This window comes from Mytilus californianus, unplaced genomic scaffold, assembly GCF_021869535.1.
Source record: "Mytilus californianus isolate M0D057914Y unplaced genomic scaffold, xbMytCali1.0.p SCAF_4, whole genome shotgun sequence".
NCBI lineage: Eukaryota > Metazoa > Mollusca > Bivalvia > Mytilida > Mytilidae > Mytilus > Mytilus californianus.
The window spans coordinates 126,345,415-126,370,663 of NW_026262690.1; the positions used below are offsets into that span (position 1 = coordinate 126,345,415).

The 25,249-nt window shown below is 33.1% G+C and overlaps 1 protein-coding gene across 1 annotated transcript in view; it reads left to right on the plus strand.

Annotated features, from left to right (window-relative positions):
* The window catches only part of LOC127737227 (mucin-3A-like), a 71,177-nt gene extending 54,464 nt beyond the window's left edge, over nucleotides 1–16,713 (plus strand). The window contains exons 9-14 of the mRNA XM_052247761.1: nucleotides 6,002–6,058; nucleotides 8,516–8,764; nucleotides 9,989–10,237; nucleotides 11,462–12,415; nucleotides 13,994–14,105; nucleotides 16,510–16,713. Of these exons, the coding sequence (XP_052103721.1) occupies nucleotides 6,002–6,058; nucleotides 8,516–8,764; nucleotides 9,989–10,237; nucleotides 11,462–12,415; nucleotides 13,994–14,105; nucleotides 16,510–16,615 (1,727 nt within the window). The 3' untranslated portion in view covers nucleotides 16,616–16,713. The remainder of the gene's footprint in view (nucleotides 1–6,001; nucleotides 6,059–8,515; nucleotides 8,765–9,988; nucleotides 10,238–11,461; nucleotides 12,416–13,993; nucleotides 14,106–16,509) is intronic.
* Nucleotides 16,714–25,249: the final 8,536 nt, after the last annotated feature.

Here is a 25,249-nt window from a genome sequence, read left to right on the forward strand (position 1 = left end):
AAATATTGATTGAGTGCTTTTTATCGTTTGACTCGACAGAGTATTGTTTGAGTGCTTAATCTTGTTTGACTCGACAGATGATTGTTTGAGTGCTTTATTTTGTTTGACTCTCCAGAGGATCGTTTTACTCGCCAGAGAATTGTTTGAGTGCTTTATCTCGTTTGACTTGCCAGAGGATTGTCTCAGTGTTTTATCTTGTGTGACTCGCCGGAGGATTGTTTGAGTTCTTTATCTCGTTTGACTCGCCAGAGGATTGTCTGAGTACTTAAACTTGTTTGACTCGACAGTGGATTGTCGGAGTGCTTTATCTTGTTTGACTCGCAAGAGGATTGTTTGAGTGCTTTATCTCGTTTGACTCGTCAGATGATTGTCTCAGTGCTTTATCTTGTTTGACTTGCCAGAGGATTGTCTCAGTGCTTTATCGTTTGACTCGCCAGAGGACTGTCTGAGTGCTTTATCTTGTTTGACTCGCCAGAGGATTATTTGAGTGCTTTATCTCGTTTGACTCGCTAGAGGATTGTTTAAGTTTTTTTTTTATCTCGTTTGACTCGCCATACGATTGTCTGAGTGCTTTATTTTGTTTGACTCGACAGATGATTGTTTGGATGCTTTATCTTGTTTGACTCGCCAGAGGATTGTCTGAGTGCTTTATCTTGTTTGATTCGACAGAGGATTGTTTGAGTGTTTTATCTTGTTTGAATCGCCAGAGGATTGTTTTTCTACTTTATCTAATTTGACTCGCCAGAGGATTGTTTGAGTGCTTTAACTTTTTTGAATCGCCAGAGGATTGTTTGAGTGCTTTCTCTTGTTTGACTTGCCAGAGGATGGTCTCAGTGCTTAATCTTCATTGACTCGCCAGAGGATGGTCTCAGTGCTTTATCCTGTTTGACTCGCCAGAGGATTGTCTCAGTGCTTTATCTTGTTTGACTCGCCAGAGGATTGTTTGATTGCTTTATCTTGTTTGACTCGCCAGAGGATGGTTTGAGTGCTTTATCTTGTTTGACTCGCCAGAGAATTGTCTCAGTGCTTTATCTCGTTTGACTCGCCAGGGTATTGTCTCAGTGCTGTATCTTGTTTGACTCGCCTGAGGATTGACTCATTGCTTTATCTTGTTTGACTCGCCAGAGGATTGTTTGAGTGCTTTATTTCGTTTGACTCGCCAGATGATTGTTTGAGTGGTTTATCTTGTTTGACTCGCCAGAGGATTGTCTGAGTGCTTTATCACGTTTGAATCGCCAGAGGATTGTTTGAGTTCTTTATCTCGTGTGACTCGCCAGAGGATTGTCTGAGTGCTTTAGCTCGTTTGACTCTCCAGAGGATTGTTTGAGTTTCGAATCTTGTTTGACTCGCCAGAGCATTGTCTGAGTGCTTTATCTCGTTTGACTCGCCAGAGGATTGTATGAGTGATTTATCTCGTTTGACTCGCTAGAGGATTGTCTGAGTACTTTATCTCGTTTGACTCGTCAGAGGATTGTCTCAGTGCTTTATCTTTTTTTGGCTCGCAAGAGGATTGTTTGAGTGCTGTCTCTTGATTGACTCACCAGAGGATTGTCTAAGTACTTAAACTTGTTTGACTCGACAGTGGATTGTCGGAGTGCTTTATCTTGTTTGACTCGCTAGAGGATTGTTTGAGTGCTTTATCTCGTTTGACTCGTCAGATGATTGTCTCAGTGCTTTATCTTGTTTGACTTGCCATAGGATTGTCTGAGTGCTTTATCGTTTGACTCGCCAGAGGACTGTCTGAGTGCTTTATCTTGTTTGACTCGCCAGAGGATTATTTGAGTGCTTTATCTCGTTTGACTCGCTAGAGGATTGTTTAAGATTTTTTTTATCTCGTTTGACTCGCCATACGATTGTCTGAGTGCTTTATTTTGTTTGACTCGACAGATGATTGTTTGGATGCTTTATCTTGTTTGACTCGCCAGAGGATTGTCTGAGTGCTTTATCTTGTTTGATTCGACAGAGGATTGTTTGAGTGTTTTATCTTGTTTGAATCGCCAGAGGATTGTTTTTCTGCTTTATCTAATTTGACTCGCCAGAGGATTGTTTGAGTGCTTTAACTTTTTTGAATCGCCAGAGGATTGTTTGAGTGCTTTCTCTTGTTTGACTTGCCAGAGGATGGTCTCAGTGCTTAATCTTCTTTGACTCGCCAGAGGATGGTCTCAGTGCTTTATCCTGTTTTACTCGCCAGAGGATTGTCACAGTGCTTTATCTTGTTTGACTCGCCAGAGGATTGTTCGATTGCTTTATCTTGTTTGACTCGCCAGAGGATTGTTTGATTGCTTTATCTTGTTTTACTCGCCAGAGGATTGTTTGAGTGCTTTATCTTGTTTGACTCGCCAGAGGATTGTTTGATTGCTTTATCTTGTTTGACTCGCCAGAGGATTGTTTGAGTGCTTTATCTTGTTTGACTCGCCAGAGGATTGTCTCAGTGCTTTATCTCGTTTGGCTCGCCAGGGTTTTGTCTCAGTGCTGTATCTTGTTTGAATCGCCAGAGGATTGACTCATTGCTTTATCTTGTTTGACTCGCCAGAGGATTGTTTGAGTGCTTTATTTCGTTTGACTCGCCAGATGATTGTCTGAGTGCTTTATCACGTTTGACTCGCCAGAGGATTGTTTGAGTTCTTTATCTCGTGTGACTCGCCAGAGGATTGTCTGAGTGCTTTATCTCGTTTGACTCGCCAGATGATTGTGGCAGTGCTTTATCTTGTGTGACTCGCAAGAGGGTGGTTTGAGTGCTTTATCTTGTTTGACTCGCCAGAGGTTTGTTTGAGTTCTTTATCTTGTTTGAGTCGCCAGAGGATTGTTTGAGTGCTTTATCTTGTTTGACTTGCCAGAGGATTGTCTCAGTGCTTTATCTTGTTTGACTCGCCAGAGGATTGTTTGAATGCTTTATCTCGTTTGACTTTACAGAGGATTGTTTGAGTGCTTTATCTCGTTTGAATCGCCAGAGGATTGTCTCAGTGCTTTATCTTGTTTTACTCGCCAAAGGATTGTTTGAGTGCTTTATCTCGTTTGACTCGCCAGAGGATTGTCTCAGTGCTTTATCTTGTTTGACTCGCAAGAAGGTTTGTTTGGGTACTTTATATCGTTTGACTCGCCAGAGGATTGTCTGAGTGCTTTATCTCGTTTGACTCGCCAGAGGATTGTTTGAGTACTTTATCTCGTTTGACTCGCCAGAGGATTGTCTGAGTGCTTTATCTTGTTTGACTCGCCAGAGGATTATTTGAGTGCTTTATCTCGTTTGACTCGCTAGAGGATTGTTTAAGATTTTTTTTATCTCGTTTGACTCGCCATACGATTGTCTGAGTGCTTTATTTTGTTTGACTCGACAGATGATTGTTTGGATGCTTTATCTTGTTTGACTCGCCAGAGGATTGTCTGAGTGCTTTATCTTGTTTGATTCGACAGAGGATTGTTTGAGTGTTTTATCTTGTTTGAATCGCCAGAGGATTGTTTTTCTGCTTTATCTAATTTGACTCGCCAGAGGATTGTTTGAGTGCTTTATCTCGTTTGACTCGCCAGAGGATTGTTTGAGTACTTTATCTCGTTTGATTCGCCAGAGGATTGTCTGAGTGCTTTCTCTTGTTTGACTTGCCAGAGGATGGTCTCAGTGCTTAATCTTCTTTGACTCGCCAGAGGATGGTCTCAGTGCTTTATCCTGTTTTACTCGCCAGAGGATTGTCACAGTGCTTTATCTTGTTTGACTCGCCAAAGGATTGTTCGATTGCTTTATCTTGTTTGACTCGCCAGAGGATTGTTTGATTGCTGTATCTTGTTTGACTCGCCAGAGGATTGTTTGAGTGCTTTATCTTGTTTGACTCGCCAGAGGATTGTTTGATTGCTTTATCTTGTTTGACTCGCCAGAGGATTGTTTGAGTGCTTTATCTTGTTTGACTCGCCAGAGGATTGTCTCAGTGCTTTATCTCGTTTGGCTCGCCAGGGTTTTGTCTCAGTGCTGTATCTTGTTTGAATCGCCAGAGGATTGACTCATTGCTTTATCTTGTTTGACTCGCCAGAGGATTGTTTGAGTGCTTTATTTCGTTTGACTCGCCAGATGATTGTTTGAGTGGTTTATCTTGTTTGACTCGCCAGAGGATTGTCTGAGTGCTTTATCACGTTTGACTCGCCAGAGGATTGTTTGAGTTCTTTATCTCGTGTGACTCGCCAGAGGATTGTCTGAGTGCTTTATCTCGTTTGACTCGCCAGATGATTGTGGCAGTGCTTTATCTTGTGTGACTCGCAAGAGGGTGGTTTGAGTGCTTTATCTTGTTTGACTAGCCAGAGGTTTGTTTGAGTTCTTTATCTTGTTTGAGTCGCCAGAGGATTGTTTGAGTGCTTTATCTTGTTTGACTTGCCAGAGGATTGTCTCAGTGCTTTATCTTGTTTGACTCGCCAGAGGATTGTTTGAATGCTTTATCTCGTTTGACTTTACAGAGGATTGTTTGAGTGCTTTATCTCGTTTGAATTGCCAGAGGATTGTCTCAGTGCTTTATCTTGTTTTACTCGCCAAAGGATTGTTTGAGTGCTTTATCTCGTTTGACTCGCCAGAGGATTGTCTCAGTGCTTTATCTTGTTTGACTCGCAAGAAGGTTTGTTTGGGTACTTTATATCGTTTGACTCGCCAGAGGATTGTCTGAGTGCTTTATCTCGTTTGACTCGCCAGAGGATTGTTTGAGTACTTTATCTCGTTTGACTCGCCAGAGGATTGTCTCAGTGCTTTATCTTGTTTGACTCGCCAGAGGATTGTTTGAGTGCTTTATCTCGTTTGACTCGCAATAAGATCGCCTTGAACTGTTTTATCTGTTTACTATCATTAGAGTAGATGCGTTTAGACACCTGGTTTACTTTAGAAATTGTGACTTGGATGGAGAGTTGTTTCATTGGCACTCATACCACATCTTCTTATATCTATCTTCTTGGGTCTAACATGTGTTCAATGTTTCATAATTATAAACACATGAAACATTTCCACAGTCATATGAAATTCGAAACGGAAAGTCCTTCATCAAATGTCAAAATCAAAAGCTCAAACACATCAAATGAATGGAAAACAAATGTCATATTTCTGACGTGGTACAGGCATTTCCTTATGTAGAAAAAGCTGGATTTAACTTGGTTTTATAGCTAGTTAAACCTCTCACTTGTTATACATAACATATAGTTGTCATATAAATAGATTGGTGTTTTACGTGAGGCGCATATCATGATTTATTGAAATGTAGAGAGAGTTCTATTCACTCCAAATTTCATAAGACATTTGCAACAATTCTTCAAGGGGTCCGTCGGTGGTATGTTGTAACTATAAATTTTACCGTCGAAATTCCAATCCGTCATTCCAATAGATCCACTTTGCAGACCCTACCTTTTAGATTTGTAGATAAGTAATGAACATGCATGAAAGTAATGCCACTGACTGGCACACACCGGTCAGTTAATATAACGTTGTAGAATATCGACAAAGCAGACAGACAGGATAATAGTGAGACAATAATTAAAATAGCATATCCATCATACATATATTTGCTATAATGTGGTATACTTCCACCAAAGTTCAAATAAAGTAGATATAAGAATTATTGGCGACCGTATGAACTTAAACAATGAGAACAAACCTATAACGTATAGTCGGCTATAAAAAGCCCCGGCATGAAAAAATTGAGAAAACTAAAGGCATCATTTATAAGACAACATTTTACGAAAAAAACAATATGACAAACATGAACCAATGACAACAAATTAAGTACATGCTCCTGACTTGGGATAGACACATACAGAATGGCGAGGTTATACATGTTTGAAGGCGCCAGTCCTCCCCTTGGCAATTTGACATCCAATATAAAACATGAAGTATTAGCAGTTGTTCTATATTCGGCACTTTTCATTTCATTTATTTAGATTTTCATGTGTACTTGTAGTTACCTGAAACAACTGTTCTCTTAAATTTTATGGATTTGGCACTTTTCATCTCATTTATTTAGATTTTCATGTGTACTTGTAGTTACCTTAGACAGCTGGTCCTTAAAATTGCATGGAACTTCAACAGATCCATGGCCAAGTGAGTATATTTTAATTAACAATAATTAAGCGACTGAAATTAAAACTTTGAATGTTTACCTTTTTATTATGTTGACACAAGAGGGTTGCCTGAAAGGGGGTGGGAGCGGTTTTCACAGAAACAGATAGAAAGAATTTAGAATTATAAAAGTTCATTGTAATCCCTTGCAATGTTATTGAAAATAATGATTTTCATTGAAAGTACCCGAAACTACTGAGTAAAAAGGAGGTGGACAATACATTCAATGACTTGCCATTCGTAGTAGTGAAATGATAATAGCACGTTATAAATTAAGTGCATACCAGATACCAAAGAGTTATAGAAAATAATTATGAGTCCAAATAAAAACAAACAACCGCGTGGCATATGGAAATACAAACAACATGACATGACAAGACCATTTATTTACAACTAAGCCGCACGTAAGTTGCTACAAGAGCATAACAGGATAAATATTTTTTGACAAAAATTCAACAGTAAACTAAGGATTGAGTAACACGAACCCAACCAAACAGCGCGAATGAACTCCGGTGCTCCATGATGGTAAACAGTTTCTATTCACATTTGGCAATCGTTGGTTGTTTATGTATGTACAAATCCGCTGATAAATCGCATTCGGCATTTACAATATTTGACAACACGACAGTTGAAAAGATCACAATGACAATAACAAAAGGCACAAAAAAGTACTCATGGTTACTTAACGTTAAGATAAGACTGATTTACAATTTACACACATATTTTACTTATTAGTTTAAATTCTTCAAGGAAACCTAAAATAATCTTAAACTTTTATATATTGTCGAAGAATATAATAATGCTATTTAATATTACACCCGTAATTTGATATGTTGATTTTTTGACATGAAATACTTGCTTTATCGGGTTTTACTGTTAAAACATCCCAAGAGCTATATTGTTTGTTATTTATGTTAGGCCGTCGTTGTCATGGGATATTTTAGACTTTGTGAAATATTTTTGTAGGCGTGGAACAAACAACTTCACCCATTTCAACAGATATAACTACACACCTAGAAGTCACCACTAAAAACGTTTTAACAACAGAGATTTCAACGGAACCTATAACAGAAAGTACAACAATGATACCAGCAACAAAGATAACAACTGAATCTATAACACCAAGCACATCAAAAATACCAACTACAGAAATTAGATCTGAATCAACAACATCAATCACATCAAAGATATCAACAACAGCAGCTACAACTGAACGTATGGTTATTTGTATTTTTTGCCATCCTCGTCCATTGGTGTCTGGCTGATATTTGATTCAATTACAAGCATATCATGCTTTCTCACGTTATATAGATAGTAACAAAATGTACACCATATAGGATATTTGTCGCCGACGTTTTCAACTCCTGTATTTTTTTAAGCTATACATTACGAGTTTGCCCAGTAATCCTCAATACATTGTACTTGTGAAAAATAATATAGTTCAACATTAATTATATCTCAAAATTAAATAACTCAATTATATATAAGTTTGCTTTTATATCATTTACTAACCAGATGTTTACCTGTAAATTGTTTTCAAAAATATGTTCATTGTATAAACTAATATCATGCTCCTAGATTTCTTTGAAATTATATGAATTGTATTAATGAATTACGATATTGTAATTTATGATGCTTCCTATATTTCATACACTATTTAGTAATCTTGATACCTTGAAGCTGTATTGCTTTTGAAATAAGGAATATTATATATATGTATATATTTTATAGTCTGTCTTAGTGCTTTATATATGCCTTAAGTGTTATCAGTTAATGTAGTGCTGTTTTAAAACTATGTATTAACTTGCTGCATGCTTTGTTTTACATTCTATTTGTTATAATACATGTATATGTTATTGTATTTGGTGAAAAGCTAATCAGAGCTAATGTTCAAATGTTCGTCGACATGCAAATTCAAAATACGTACTTTCTTACTTACTTACTTACTTACTTAACATTTTGCAGTTTATATGGAAAATCCAATGACTCTTTTCCAGCGAAATAATCTAAAAATTTTCAATAATTAAAATCGTGTAAAAAAAACTCGGGTACCTATGTTATTTTCAATAATTATGATGTGAATTGCATTATCGATTGGGGAAGATCTGATATGAAAACATTGTTTAATTTTTATTTCAGCATCGAGTATCCATAAAAAATGAAGCATCTATCAGATAAGACCGATTTACAATTTACAAACATATTTTACTTAGTAGTATAAGTTCTTCAAGGAAACGTAAAAAAAATCTTAAGCTTTTATATATTGTTTAAACATACATTAATGCTTTACATTTTATATTAATCATGTTATTGCATATGTTAATTTATTGACATGAAATACTTGCTATATCCAGTCATCTCGAGAGCTTTATTGTTTGTTATTTATGGTATGCCGTCGTTGTCATGGGATATTTTAGACTTTGTGAAATATTTTTGTAGGCGTGGAACAAACAACTTCACCCATTTCAACAGATATAACTACACACCTAGAAGTCACCACTAAAAACGTTTTAACAACAGAGATTTCAACGGAACCTATAACAGAAAGTACAACAATGATACCAGCAACAAAGATAACAACTGAATCTATAACACCAAGCACATCAAAAATACCAACTACAGAAATTAGATCTGAATCAACAACATCAATCACATCAAAGATATCAACAACAGCAGCTACAACTGAACGTATGGTTATTTGTATTTTTTGCCATCCTCGTCCATTGGTGTCTGGCTGATATTTGATTCAATTACAAGCATATCATGCTTTCTCACGTTATATAGATAGTAACAAAATGTACACCATATAGGATATTTGTCGCCGACGTTTTCAACTCCTGTATTTTTTTTAGCTATACATTACGAGTTTGCCCAGTAATCCTCAATACATTGTACTTGTGAAAAATAATATAGTTCAACATTAATTATATCTCAAAATTAAATAACTCAATTATATATAAGTTTGCTTTTATATCATTTACTAACCAGATGTTTACCTGTAAATTGTTTTCAAAAATATGTTCATTGTATAAACTAATATCATGCTCCTAGATTTCTTTGAAATTATATGAATTGTATTAATGAATTACGATATTGTAATTTATGATGCTTCCTATATTTCATATACTATTTAGTAATCTTGATACCTTGAAGCTGTATTGCTTTTGAAATAAGGAATATTATATATATGTATATATTTTATAGTCTGTCTTAGTGCTTTATATATGCCTTAAGTGTTATCAGTTAATGTAGTGCTGTTTTAAAACTATGTATTAACTTGCTGCATGCTTTGTTTTACATTCTATTTGTTATAATACATGTATATGTTATTGTATTTGGTGAAAAGCTAATCAGAGCTAATGTTCAAATGTTCGTCGACATGCAAATTCAAAATACGTACTTTCTTACTTACTTACTTACTTACTTAACATTTTGCAGTTTATATGGAAAATCCAATGACTCTTTTCCAGCGAAATAATCTAAAAATTTTCAATAATTAAAATCGTGTAAAAAAAACTCGGGTACCTATGTTATTTTCAATAATTATGATGTGAATTGCATTATCGATTGGGGAAGATCTGATATGAAAACATTGTTTAATTTTTATTTCAGCATCGAGTATCCATAAAAAATGAAGCATCTATCAGATAAGACCGATTTACAATTTACAAACATATTTTACTTAGTAGTATAAGTTCTTCAAGGAAACGTAAAAAAAATCTTAAGCTTTTATATATTGTTTAAACATACATTAATGCTTTACATTTTATATTAATCATGTTATTGCATATGTTAATTTATTGACATGAAATACTTGCTATATCCAGTCATCTCGAGAGCTTTATTGTTTGTTATTTATGGTATGCCGTCGTTGTCATGGGATATTTTAGACTTTGTGAAATATTTTTGTAGGCGTGGAACAAACAACTTCACCCATTTCAACAGATATAACTACACACCTAGAAGTCACCACTAAAAACGTTTTAACAACAGAGATTTCAACGGAACCTATAACAGAAAGTACAACAATGATACCAGCAACAAAGATAACAACTGAATCTATAACACCAAGCACATCAAAAATACCAACTACAGAAATTAGATCTGAATCAACAACATCAATCACATCAAAGATATCAACAACAGCAGCTACAACTGAACGTATGGTTATTTGTATTTTTTGCCATCCTCGTCCATTGGTGTCTGGCTGATATTTGATTCAATTACAAGCATATCATGCTTTCTCACGTTATATAGATAGTAACAAAATGTACACCATATAGGATATTTGTCGCCGACGTTTTCAACTCCTGTATTTTTTTTAGCTATACATTACGAGTTTGCCCAGTAATCCTCAATACATTGTACTTGTGAAAAATAATATAGTTCAACATTAATTATATCTCAAAATTAAATAACTCAATTATATATAAGTTTGCTTTTATATCATTTACTAACCAGATGTTTACCTGTAAATTGTTTTCAAAAATATGTTCATTGTATAAACTAATATCATGCTCCTAGATTTCTTTGAAATTATATGAATTGTATTAATGAATTACGATATTGTAATTTATGATGCTTCCTATATTTCATATACTATTTAGTAATCTTGATACCTTGAAGCTGTATTGCTTTTGAAATAAGGAATATTATATATATGTATATATTTTATAGTCTGTCTTAGTGCTTTATATATGCCTTAAGTGTTATCAGTTAATGTAGTGCTGTTTTAAAACTATGTATTAACTTGCTGCATGCTTTGTTTTACATTCTATTTGTTATAATACATGTATATGTTATTGTATTTGGTGAAAAGCTAATCAGAGCTAATGTTCAAATGTTCGTCGACATGCAAATTCAAAATACGTACTTTCTTACTTACTTACTTACTTACTTAACATTTTGCAGTTTATATGGAAAATCCAATGACTCTTTTCCAGCGAAATAATCTAAAAATTTTCAATAATTAAAATCGTGTAAAAAAAACTCGGGTACCTATGTTATTTTCAATAATTATGATGTGAATTGCATTATCGATTGGGGAAGATCTGATATGAAAACATTGTTTAATTTTTATTTCAGCATCGAGTATCCATGAAAAATGAAGCATCTATCAGATAAGACCGATTTACAATTTACAAACATATTTTACTTAGTAGTATAAGTTCTTCAAGGAAACGTAAAAAAAATCTTAAGCTTTTATATATTGTTTAAACATACATTAATGCTTTACATTTTATATTAATCATGTTATTGCATATGTTAATTTATTGACATGAAATACTTGCTATATCCAGTCATCTCGAGAGCTTTATTGTTTGTTATTTATGGTATGCCGTCGTTGTCATGGGATATTTTAGACTTTGTGAAATATTTTTGTAGGCGTGGAACAAACAACTTCACCCATTTCTGCAGATATAACTACACACTTAGATGTCATCACTAAAAATATTTTAACAACAGAGATTTCAATGGAACCTATAACAGAAAGTACAACAATGATACCAGCAACAAAGATAACAACTGAATCTACAAAACCAATCACATCAGAAATATCAACTACAGTAATTATAACTGAATCGACAACACAAATCACATCAGAGATACCAACAACAGCAGCTACAACTGAATCTACAACACCAATCACATCAGAGATACCAACAACAGCAGCTACAACTGAATCGACAACACCAATCACATCAGAGATACCAACAACAGCAGCTACAACTGAATCTACAACACCAATCACATCAGAGATACCAACAATAGCAGCTACAACTGAATCGACAACACCAATCACATCAGAGATACAAACAACAGCAGCTACAACTGAATATACAACACCAATCACACCAGAGATACCAACTACAGAAGTAACAACTGAATCGACAACACCAATCACATCAAAGACACAAACTACGGAATTTACAACTGAATCTACTGCACCAATCACATCAAAGATACCTACGGCAGAAATTGCAACTGAATCTACAACTCAAATCACTTCAGAGATACCAACTACGGAAGTTACAACTGAATCTACAGCACCAATCACATCAAAGATACCAGCTGCAGAAGTAACAACTGAATTGACAACACCAATCACATCAAAGATACCAACTACAATAGTTACATCTGAATCTACAACACCAATTACGACAACGATACCAACTATGGAAGTAACAACTGAATCTAAAACACTAATTACAACTTTGAAACCAACACAGGACAGTCCAACAAAAGAACAGACGACAGAAGCAACCACTAAAGATTCAACAACTGAAAGTACAACATTGTCATCATCAAATGAAGGTGCCATAGGCACAAAAGCTACTCGTAAGTATTTTTTCTGCTTTCTGTATGACTATAGATACTTTTGTTTTGCAAGGGTTGTCTGTAGTAATTGTCTTCTGTCGCAGATTATCTTGGATAACTTGCAGTGAAAAAAACTGATAAAAACAACAGTTTAAAGGCTATACTAGAGATTTAAAATGTATCCTTCTTACAGTTATATTCAAAATTAAGCTTCAACAGTTTGGATGAATAAATGATATTGTTAAATCTTCAATCATTAAATTCGAATCTTTTTTTTTAGTGTGAATGATAATTCTTAATATTCATTAAACTGGAATATAAAAAAAATATTTCATCTAAATATATCTATGCTCCTCCCATCCTGTGTTTTCTTTCAAAATTCTCATAAATTTGATAAAAGCTTTTACGTGATATAATGACAAACTACGGAAATTATTTAGAATTTTTATTTCAATTGCGGTAATGTTCAAATACCAGAAAATGTTTTTAAATTTGTTTTCAAATACCAAAACATAATTTAAAGGCTAGATAAAAAAGAAAATAAGCAATGCTTGCATCTTTGTGTTGTGTATATGTTTTGCACTATGCAATAAGGGATTGATATGAATTTGTCTTTTCCCATATTCTGTAACACGAATGAAATGTGTCTTTGATTTTTATTTAAATTATGTTCAGTGTGTTTTTAGCATTTTATATCATGTTTTCTTCTTGCACTGTTTATGGTGTTGCTTGATGATATCTCATTGAACGAACAGCCTATTTTACTACAAGCTTTTTTTTAACTCGATGATATGTGAATTTAAACATTTTTTTTAGTATCTCCATTATATTCCTGTATGGTGCAATTAAGTATTGTTGTTCACAGATACCTTGGTATATATGTATACTATACCGGTAGCATAATGGAATAAAGGGCTGTTATTCAACAGATTTAGTAAGATTTTAATTGCAGTTTCTTTCATTGTAACATCGAAATGGTAAATTAAATATGTGAAGTCAGAAAACCTCGCAATGGCTGTCTTTATTTAAATGTTTGTTTACAAAAGAATATAGGTTGGTTGAAAGTAGATCTTTTTTGAAATTTAACCTACAAATCTTCCTTAAGAAAAAACCAGAACGGGTTTTTTAAAGGAAGACAACCCAGATAAGTTAGTTATAAATGACGAATGTACTGAATATTTGTCTATTTGATAATGAACAAGCACACCTGAAGACCGTGGTCTCCCTTTTTTTGTATTGTTTTAGTGTTGTTGTTGTCTCATTGACGTACACCAAACATATATGTTTAGTAAAAGGAAATATTCAGACTGTCATATAAAATCAATGTAAGTAATTGATTTTTATCAACTGATTGAAGAAAATATTACTGTTAATAATAAAAGTTAAAATAATTATGTAAAATTCTAATGATTAGCTCCAGATGGAACTGTATCACGTTGTAGAATCCTAGCTGGTAGTGTAATTTCTGCTTTTTCAGTTTAAATTACACATTTTGAAGTTCTATGCAACTTAAGTATAGTTTTTTACACTTTTAAATTTATGAATTATGGTGATTTAAATTATAGTTATTAATTTCTGAAATTTTGATATTTTTTCAAGTTAACAACATCAATACTCCGATAATAGCCGGTAGTATCGGAGCTGTAGTTGCAGTTCTCTCCCTCATTGGAGCAATATATGCAACATATGCAGCAAAACAGAGCATTAACAAGTATGTATGAACTTTATCCTTTAAATATAATACGAGATATAGTTCTAAACATGGCAAAAAGTAAAATTCTAAACAAGACAAACACGCCTTTTGAAAAGTATATAAATATATATAAGAATATAAAGATTTCCTTCAAATTCAAGAGCATTCACAACAGAAAAAAGTAAAATCACAAAAATACTGAAGTCCGAGGAAAATTCAATCGGAAAGTCCCTAATCACATGGCAAAATCAAATGACAAAACACATCAAACGAATGGACAACAACTGTCATATTCCTGACTTGGTACAGGCATTTTCAAATGTAGAAAATGGTTGATTGAACCTGGTTTTATAGCGCTAAACCTCTCACTTGTACGACAGTCTTATCAAATTCCGTTATATTTACAACGATGCGTGAACAAAACAGACATTATAAATAAAATAGTCAAAATATGGGTACAGCAGTCATCATTGTGTTACAATATCAAAACAAACAATTATTTACAAAAAAAGCACAAAAGCATCTATCAAATTAAAAACCACATTCATTGCTTCGCGTGTCTGACGTCAGAAAATGTTAACGTCACATAAGAAAAAAGTTTGTCATTCAATGTTTATTCAAAACAATTTTATAATTTCACATGGGGAATGTTGGTATACAGGGTTAAAAAATCAAAAGTTATGTTAGAATTAATTTCAGAAATAGACCGAGATTTAAAATTGTCCAGAAGTTCTTAAGAATTTTTAAGAATCCACATATGGTAAATACCACTACGCGAGTAAAATAAATTTGTCGTTTGTCGTTCAAAGTATTTTCAAATTTATAATAGAACAATAACATAATGACATATAATAGAACAATAACATAATGACGGGATCTTTTAAAGTACACAAGCGAAGACTTTTGCTAATGCAATTCGTTTGTAAATGTATGATTAGATTATATTGGCTAACACTCCTTCTTAACTTCACTTATTGCCATTACTTAGGCCTACATGTAAGGGGACACACATATTTCTTTACATTCAGATGTTTTGTACAGTGTTTCAAGTCATCACCAACTCTTTACCATTGAAATGCATGATATCTGATACCTTAAAGAGATGTTTAACGTTAGTTGGTGCATTCGAAAAAAGATATTTGTTATCTATGTTGTGATAAAAAAGTTAAGGTTCCCGGCAAGATCGATTTTCATTTATAATACTGAGGAAGCATGTTCCTAAATTGATTGAAAAAGGACACTTTGACATTACGTGCAATAACTTGAAAACTTTTCAACCTTTTGCAAGTTTTAATCAACTGTGTGTTATGACAAAATGGATATCAAGTTAATTATTGACGGTTTTCACTTAAATTGTTCCAGATTGACGTCTACTGAATGATTGAAAAGTTACACTTCTTGTCGTTTCCTTGAAGTAAAAAAAGTTCATCAAATGATTTGTTTTATATGTTGTTATTACTATTAAATGATAGCCAATGACAAATCCATTATTGATGACGTTCCTTTTTACAAGTTCAGATGTTGTAATCCTTGATTGATTGGAATATAATATTCACTGATTAAGTTGGGAACCATTCAAACATTATTTGTATTAAATTTTTGTGTTTTAATTTCTTGTTTTTAATAACAAAATAGAGGTCAAGTTTGATATTAACGACTTTCACTTTTGCCGTTCTGTAGTAGCAGCTCTTAATTGCTTTAACAACGACACAAATATATGTTATGATAAAAAGAGCATAAGAAAGCATCATTATAAACGTCTTAAACTTGCAGTGAGATGAGAGTGTGCATTAAGTGAAACTATTTTATGAGAAAAAGAGCATAACAAGATATCATCGTAAACGTCTTAATATTGCAGTGAGGTGAGAGTATGCATTAACTGAATATATTTTATGAGAAAAAGAGCATAAAAATACACCATCGTAAACGTCTTAATATTACAGAGAGGTGAGAGTATGCATTAACTGAATATATTTTATGAAAAAGAGCATAAAAACACACCATCGTAAACGTCTTAATCTTGCAGTGAGGTGAGAGTGTGTGATCTTTTAAATCATGGATGAATACCCAAGAGCCTTTTCCATCATCTTGTTATTGTTTCTTATGTTGCGATAAAACAAAACGTTTCACCCCAGGAAATCTGTATCAACTAGATACATATTATTTATCTTCCGAGTTTATTTGGCATTGAGATAGTGCTTAATTTAAAACATTATCGTGTCGTCTTAATTTATCTAATTTGTCCATGATGTTATACATTGAGTAATGTAGTAACATATTTAAGATATTATAAAGATAACTAGTAAGAGATAAAACTGGTAAGAATACCAAATATTAGTTTCTAAATGTATTGTAAGTTGGTTAACGTTATAGTGTACTCATGGTGTCCTAATATAAATAGGCTTTCTTTCTTCTATTTTAGACCCGATATACAAAAGCAGCAAACATCAGAATTCTCCGACGTGTATGACAGTAGACAATTTCCTGCTGTTACCCCAAGATATGGTAGTCGGATAAGTTGGTATTAAGGTGACATCGTTGATTATGAGATAAAGCCAACCATATACTTTTTAACAAAGAAAATGAGATAAATTATAAACAGATTTTCGCAGATAATTAAAGTTAAAACACCATTTACAATGTATAAATATAAATTCTGCATTATTCTAGATGAAGAAAATTTTACAATGAATTGAATGAATATTACTTATGAATTATAATAATATTAAATGGCTGATATATCAGTATCGTTTGATATTGGAAATAATTAACCACGACAACTGTGGTCAACCGTCTCTTTGCATCAATTCAATCATAGTATACATGCATTTATGGTACCTCTAGATTTAATTGTATATCTTCATCTTTATGAAGCTGTTTTGATTTTCATTATGTATGCTAACTTTGTATTGTTGTCTTTCACATTATTCTTTTTTTTATTCAAAAAGGGGACATTCGATAGATTTTCAGTGGAGAAAACTTTTACTCTGCAACTAAAGTTGAATGTGACGTTGTGACGTTGTGTTTTGATCATGATGACGTCATTATAACGGAAAGGGATCATGTATTTATGTTAAGAACTTGTATTTGCAATATTTTCTATGCTTGTTTTGAAATGCAAAACAATCCGACTGGGTTCTTTGGTGACATACATCATTACCAGGATTTGAAATTTACGTTTGTGCAACAACAATATATACGCCTTTTGAAAAAAAATAAATGATATACATATCACTTTTGTGATCTTGTGCATTTGTATTTTCTATATCAATCTCTAAATATATCAACATATATTTTTTTTATATGAATATTTGTTTAAGCAATCTTATATTTATTTTCTTATTTTTTTATTTTATACATATTGTAATTTGAAAATGGAAATATTTTAATAAAGAGTTTATGTTCTTTGATTTGATTTCAAGTTATTTTACAGCGGTGAATAACAACATATGCTTATGTCCCAAGTTTGCATTAGTAGAGGTCTAAAAGTGATAAAATCAATTTTTCGATTTGCTTACGTATAACACAATAATCAAATAGAAAACATGACAAAAATGTGTTCTATTAGGTGTTATACCACCATTGATTTTCCCCTATCAATTTTTGTTAAATTTGCACTTGTCAAAAAATTGTGCAGAATTTATCTTTGCTTCAAACAAAGAAATACCTGGCACAAGTACAGTTTTATCCTGTCCAGTACTATAGAAAAAATTTCACATTACATTTCATTGCATACAAGACAATAACCATCACTGGAAGTTAACCAATCAAATTTCCCACCTTATTTAACCTGTGTACAAGCTTTAGTAACCATGTAACCTCAAGTTTCCAAAATATTCTAAAGAAACCCCAAATAAAAGAATAATGGTGCTTTGAAATACCCGAGATATATGTTTATGACCAAGAAATGTTTTACTGCAATGAAATGTAGGATCAATTACCTACAACTGTCAAATTCAAGGGAATATTTTTTTCGACCTATTTTCGTATACAACCGGATGTGACGTACCATGATTTGGTGGTACCGTAAATTGTGTTATTTTGGTTGTAGTTTTATTTTGGTTTATTTGGTGCCTCCAATGAAAGTGCAAAAATTAAACACACGAAAATAAAGCAAACACAAAAAATAGAAAAGCCAAAATCGCGTACCGGTACAACAATATCATAATGTTATTTGTTGGGGAAGATATTTTTTGTTATTGTGTCTTCCGTATATTTCCTACAATTCTATACATAGCCAAATCTGAAAATATATACCTGGTATAATTTGACAACAAAACTATATATTTTTTACTTAATTGTCAATTTTCTGAAATTGTTAATGAATTTTTATTCACACATGTCATATATATGCCAGGCTGTTGCTGATAAGACGCCGTTATTGGTAATTAGTATATAAAAACTCCTTGTAATCATTTATCTTCATTTTAATTAACTAACATATACTGCCAGAGGCATAAGGATTAAAAAAATCCTTGATCGTCAATAGATTAACATGTACTGCAATAGATATGATTAAAATTTATTTCATATGAAATTTGTAAGAAATAAATAATATATTTAAAAAGTGATTTTAATGTTTTAAGATCTTATTTCATATTTTCTTTCAGCTTTGAACCACTATATACAGAATTATTAACAATTGTATCTGTATCCGATTCCTTCATTAAGTTAACTTTGTCGTGTTTCTAGTTTGAGAAATTCAATGATATTTTGTCAATAAACGGGTAAATAAAGGCAAATATGAATGCGCTTGCTCACTACTGTTGTTCAAAAATTAAACATTTCAATTGGACGAAGCACCAAAATTACACACACCAAAATAAAACACATGCCTTTCAAGAGAAAACGACCAAAATATCCCGACGCCAAAATTTCCCACAAGTCATTCTTGATTTGATTGACGTTCGAGTTTTATTTTTTAACTCGATAATTGCGCAACAATTGGTACATTTACATTTATTGTGCTTAATGATAAACTTAACGCTAAGTTTATCTCCTCCTTATTCATGCCATTAGTATGCTTAAGTCCTTTGTGCATCACGTACATATTCAATATTTATCACCTGCGTGCATCAATCAATCTACTTATTAACATTGTGGTCAAACATCCTCCGAAATCCTATGAATTACAAAAACAAACAATGCTACAATGTGTTCCAACCTATACTTAAAATTGTCTTATCTCGTTTTAAGTTAGTTCAAATCTAGTGTTCACTGTCTCTGAAAAAGACGACATTGTTCCTGTTAGTTATTAAGATTGTGGAAATAATAGAATCGATGATCTTAGGTCATATAATAAATGCAATATATTTATGAACAATTGCATTATTGTCCTGAATTTTCAAGTATTATTCGAATTGTACTATTTGAGATAGTTTCGTGAATATCAATCTGTGATTAACACTGTGACAGTTGCTTGTGTTGAATATCCGACTAAATTCTACAAATTGGAGTAGTATTTAAGTGATTCTAATCGAGGAGGGCACAGTGGTTCAGCATGTGGTCTACATATTTACTAATAGTTAAAAAAAACCAATAAAGTGGATGACACGTCGCCCAGGATAAAACAGATGTCAAACGGATGTTGTCATGAAAACAACAACTCCTAATGTAATATGTGATTCTAGTAGCACTTTAAAAGATGTCAGGGGAACAACCTTTGATTATTCTTCAGATTCCTTACCGAAAAACAAACATTCAGACAAGTACATCATATCTGGTTCTGTCTGTAGGGTACAACTGCCATATATATTACATTGAAACAACTTGCAGCATTGTTTCAGTCTAAAACTTTCACCAGCTTGAAAATTCCAGAAAAGTGTATCCTTCAACGCAGGACCCTGTATTGAGTATACTGTGGATTCATTATTATTCGTTGGATACCAATTTTCGTGGATTTCGTGGGTACAAGTGAACCACGAAATTAAATGTTCAACGAATGACTCGTTTTGTATAGGCTTGTACGCAGACTTTCGGTCAAACCACGAAATTAAATATCCACGAACATGCAAATTTTCACTAATCCACGAAAATTGGTACCCACGAAAATAAATGAATCCACAGTACTGTATTATATTACCAAGAGAAGATTTCTGGATTCGAGAACAGCTATTAATGAACACAATTGATGATGTAGTTATTTTGTCTTGTCCCCGGTTGTTCGACCCAAAAAAGGTCACGCGCATTAGAAATATCCAGGACAGTTCAAACAGTGTCTGGATGGTTTTTTGTTCTATGTTTTAAAATCTTTCAAACTAGACTGTTTTCATACCTTTGCCACAGCTAAATTCACTATTTAAAGAGTAAAAGCAATGTTCAGCAAAGTAAGATATACAAATAAGTCAACATTACCAAAATGATCAATTGACCCCATAAGAAGTTGTTGCCCTTTAAAGTAAATTTTTAACAATTGTTGTAGAAAAGTCTAACCCTCTGAAACAACTTTAACCAAACTTGGCCACCATTTTAGTTTAAAATTGTGTCCGATGACCCAGCCTGCCAACCAACATGGCAGAAATGGCTAAAAATAGAAGATAGGGATATAATGCAGTTTTTGGCTTATAACTAAACCAAAGGTATAACGGTTGCATTAATTTATGCATCAATAAAATAAAAATAATAGGTGAGCGACACAGGCTACTTGGAGCCTCTTATTTCCCCTTGCAATGTACCGAATACTTCAAAGAGGGGCGAAAGATACCAGAGAGACAGTCAAACTCATAGATCGAAAATAAACTGACAATGCCATGTCTAAAAAAATATAAAGACAAACAACCAAATAATAGTACACAAGACACAACATAGAAAATGAAAGACTAAGCAACACGAACCCCACCAAAACTGGGGTGATCTCAGGTGCTCCGGAAGGTAAGCAGATCCTGCTCCACATGTGGCATCCATCGTGTTGCTCATGTTATTACAAACCCGATAAATAGTATAATTCGGTAGGTCACATTCGTGGTGAAAAGGGGTCAATTGACGACAAAAGGAACATATCCGATATCATCTGTGAAACGGTTATTCCATAACGGTCAACCAACTCGTGATGGCGTCCGTAAAATTTACGAAGGGATGATTTCAACTTCACCATTTGGAATTCTTGGTTTAATAGTTTCCTTGTGAGCAGCAACCCTCTATCAAGAAAATCATGTTAGGAATACAAGCCCTGGAATATCGTATCAATTGGGAAATATATACTCCGTATGCAGGCGCTGCTGGAATGTTGCTACATAGAAAAGGAAAGTTCACAATGGGAAGCTGAAATTACCCCTTTTGTTGTAAAGTTTTGTTTTCAACCGACCCTCATTGTCAATTTCTAGATGTAAGTCATGATATGAGGCAGACTTAACTGTATATGTTGTATTTTTTATCAAAATGTATTCACTATAAAGATACGAAGATGTGGTATGATTGTCAATGAGACAACTCTCCATAAGAGACCAATTGACACAGAAGTTAACATATATATAGGTCACCGTACGCCCTTCAACAATGAGTAAAAGCCATACCACATAGTCAGCTCGTAAAGTCCCCGAAATGACAAATGTAAAACAATTCAAACCAAAAATCTAACTGCCTGATTTAACGTACCCAATAGTGAACTAAAACAAATGTGATATACAGAAACAAACGACAACCACTGAATTACAGGATCCCGACTTGGAACAGGCACATGCAGAATTTGTTTTTCCCAAACAGTTGTTGGTCACAGATCCTAATGGCATGATCTTGTCCAATAGACATTTATGTCATGGTAGTAAATACTAATGATATATAACTCGGCTTCAAGTCAATAATGGTTGAGTATGAAAAGAAATGAAAATTAAGGCCTGAATGTGAAAGAATGATCTTGTATCCATATTACTGACCTGAAAAACTGCCCATGCCATTGACTGAAAGGTGTTTCTCCATCTGTTGTTTCCGTATTTAAATCAATGTTATCAACACCTTCTTGAACAAGACCCCCACCCCATCCGAGAAACATATGGGACGTGCACAGCATCTTGAATTCGCACAATTTTATGGTTGACAATACTTGAAATTAGAGTCGCACTTCACTGTACAAATCACAAAATCCATTGGTATTTTTACTGTTTCAACAATGTGTGTTTGAACCAAACTCATGATACATTTGTAAATCTTGAATGTAAAGCAGTATATCTGTTTGGTCACAGTGACAATTGACTCAACAATTTCCAAGCATTTACCAATTTCTCTGGTTTCATTTCCTGATTATAGACTTTTCTGTATGCTGTATTATGCAATAAGACGAAGGTATAGAATGAATTGAAGAAGGAAGAGACAATTCATGAGAATTTGGGTATTCTTCTGTCGAGTTTCGATGTTTTTTCTAAGTTTACACGAAATGTATATATGATCCTTATTTGTGTCTATTACTGCTGAAATAAAGGCCTGCATCTCAGAGATTTTGAGGTTAGCATTTAATTAGCTAGCAGTTGACATGGTATCCCTAATAGTTTTGTTTCTACTGAATATAATGTTAGATTCTCTTTGACCTTGTTGTGGTTGTATGAAAACTGTGTTTCTACGTAGTTTCCAAATAGAATATTTTAACTTACAGTAGGAAAGACATATCTTTATATATTAAGTAACGTTGTCACGAGGAATGCCTTTTTTCACAATAAAATCGTTGTTAATAGCCAATATAAGATTAGTAAAAGCAGTATCGTGATCTGTGATTTCTGCTTCTAGGGATTCAGATTTTTGTTTTGTTTTCGTTTCTAGCCAATATGCTCTAATGCAACCAGAAAGACATAGCGCTTGAAGTTTAAAAGATGGGTGATAAACTATTTCTACTCTTAAATTATCGTAATTGCTTGTTGCCACGGATTAAACATTCTCAATAAGTCCATCTGATTCAAACTTGCAGAGACTCAAATATTTCTTAAACATTTTGTTGCAACAAATTATACCAGAACTCAAGTCGAATCACAGACTTGTAGAATGCGTATAAACACCCGAATCTTGGAGACAACAGTCCGATGATTGTCTGTCGTCAGCTTAGAATCTTCCTCACGCAGAAAGGGAGAACAATTCTGAATACTGTTGTAACTTTTGTAGCATGAACGATGGTATACTGCCTGCATTTCTCCAAAGTCACAGCTATCAAATGAAACAAATTCATCTATAACCTTGATGTACAACTCATCCACTCGTTTGTGCATTGCAGAAACAAAAGTCGACTTCCCTTTCTTGATTAATGCACTCAAACTTTCAGTTGATTTTATGAGGCATATTATGCAATGCATGAAATTAACCACTAACTTACATCCTTTCTTGGGACTTGAAAGAAAAAAATCAACGGACTTGACGAATTGTACATGTCGCAGAATTTTAAACTGAAACTATCCGCCAATTATTTTTGATTTTATATAAATAAACTTTTCTGATCAAGTGTTTCTGACGGATAATGGTAAAAAAAAAAATATGAGCATATATATACAAAATTTTTACATATATAAGTGCACTTAATTGAAAATAGTTGTATATAATAGCGAATACGGTAGTAATTTCATATATCAATTGAGTTAAATAATAGTACAAAATGTGATGAAAGGGAAATGATTAAGTTCCGTGGTGAAATTGCAGTTTTTACTTTATACTTTTTCCGTTGAAATCTTCAGGCTTTTTTATAACTAGGTTCTGAAATTTTTATCAGTAAAAGTTTTATGAAGTACTATATGCTTAAACTATTATGGGATAGTTTTTACTACTACTACATTGTATGAAAAAGAAACTAAAGTTTGTGTTTGAATTTGCATTAAAAATGACTTCAATTTTAAACAGTTAGAACTTAACTAATTTTATAGATTAGAATAGAATAGAATACCGAATAAAACTTTTTGACATATGATAATGGCTAGGGAAAAAAATATATTATTCAAATGTTAGCAAATATTTCCAAAATTTCATTTTGAACAAGGGGAGTTGCAAACTTTCCAATATATTACTAGTCATTAAAACGATTTTTAGAAAATTATGACCATACGAAATTCTTACAACAGGGTGTAAAATAAAGAACACATATTTGTCTTTAAGTTAAGACAATTTTTAGCCGCGTGTTTTTGGGGAGATTAAACTCGAAATCTAGACGATTTTTTACACTTCTGTCACCGCACTATTTGGTTACTGATTGATGTTGTTCGAGAAAATGTAAACTAACAATTACAAAACAAAAGCAAAAAACAATCGCAAAGGAAATCCCACATATATATCTACATCATTCAAGAAGGATGGAATTTAGAAAATCACAATCCGTCCTTCTCTCTTTTGGTATTTACATAAAAAAGGATGTTGGATTTCTCCCGTCTTTATACTGGAAACCCTATTCCTTTACTTTGTTGATATAATCGATATCGATTTTGTTGGTGTATAACGCGTTAAATTCATAAAGATAACCGTTTGAGCTGTCAACAAAAACGAGTATATCAAAATCAAGTTTTGAGTTATCGAACTATATTGTAATCAGTAACGATGATTATTAAAATGAATTTAAATCACACGTTACAGTTATAGTCAACATATTTATACATGGTAATCATCGATTTGTCGCGAAAAATGACATATTGTTGACGTGGAACGATTACTTTGAAAATATAAATGAACTTTCAAAAGTGAAGTCAATTGTTTGAATAAAGTATGGCAAGTCAATAAGATCAAAACATTTTTAATTGATATAGATAAGACAGGACAACTGGAAAACCAATTGAAGAGAAAAGGTGAAAGATCAAACATGTCTGCAACCGTTGTTGTTTTTTATTTGGAAAACGAGTTATGTGTTCCATCGAAAGAAGTTCTAATTATCATACAGTATGTTTTTACTTTCTAGCATTCTTTATTTAAAAAAAGCAACTGCAATACAACATTTTGAGAAATTATTTTTGTACAAAACATACTACTTTGGTTTCTTACTTGCTGTAGAAAAATACAATTGTTGGATACATGAGCATTGCGCATTGTTAATGTTTCTCGTGCACATTTCAAAAATATGATAAAAACAAACGCGTAGAATTGGACCATATGAGGTATAATTATATCGTCATGACCATATGGTCCAAATACTCATATAATCCTGAACATATATATAACAAGTTATGCATACATCGAATAATGCCTGTTATTACTGTTAAACCCTGAAA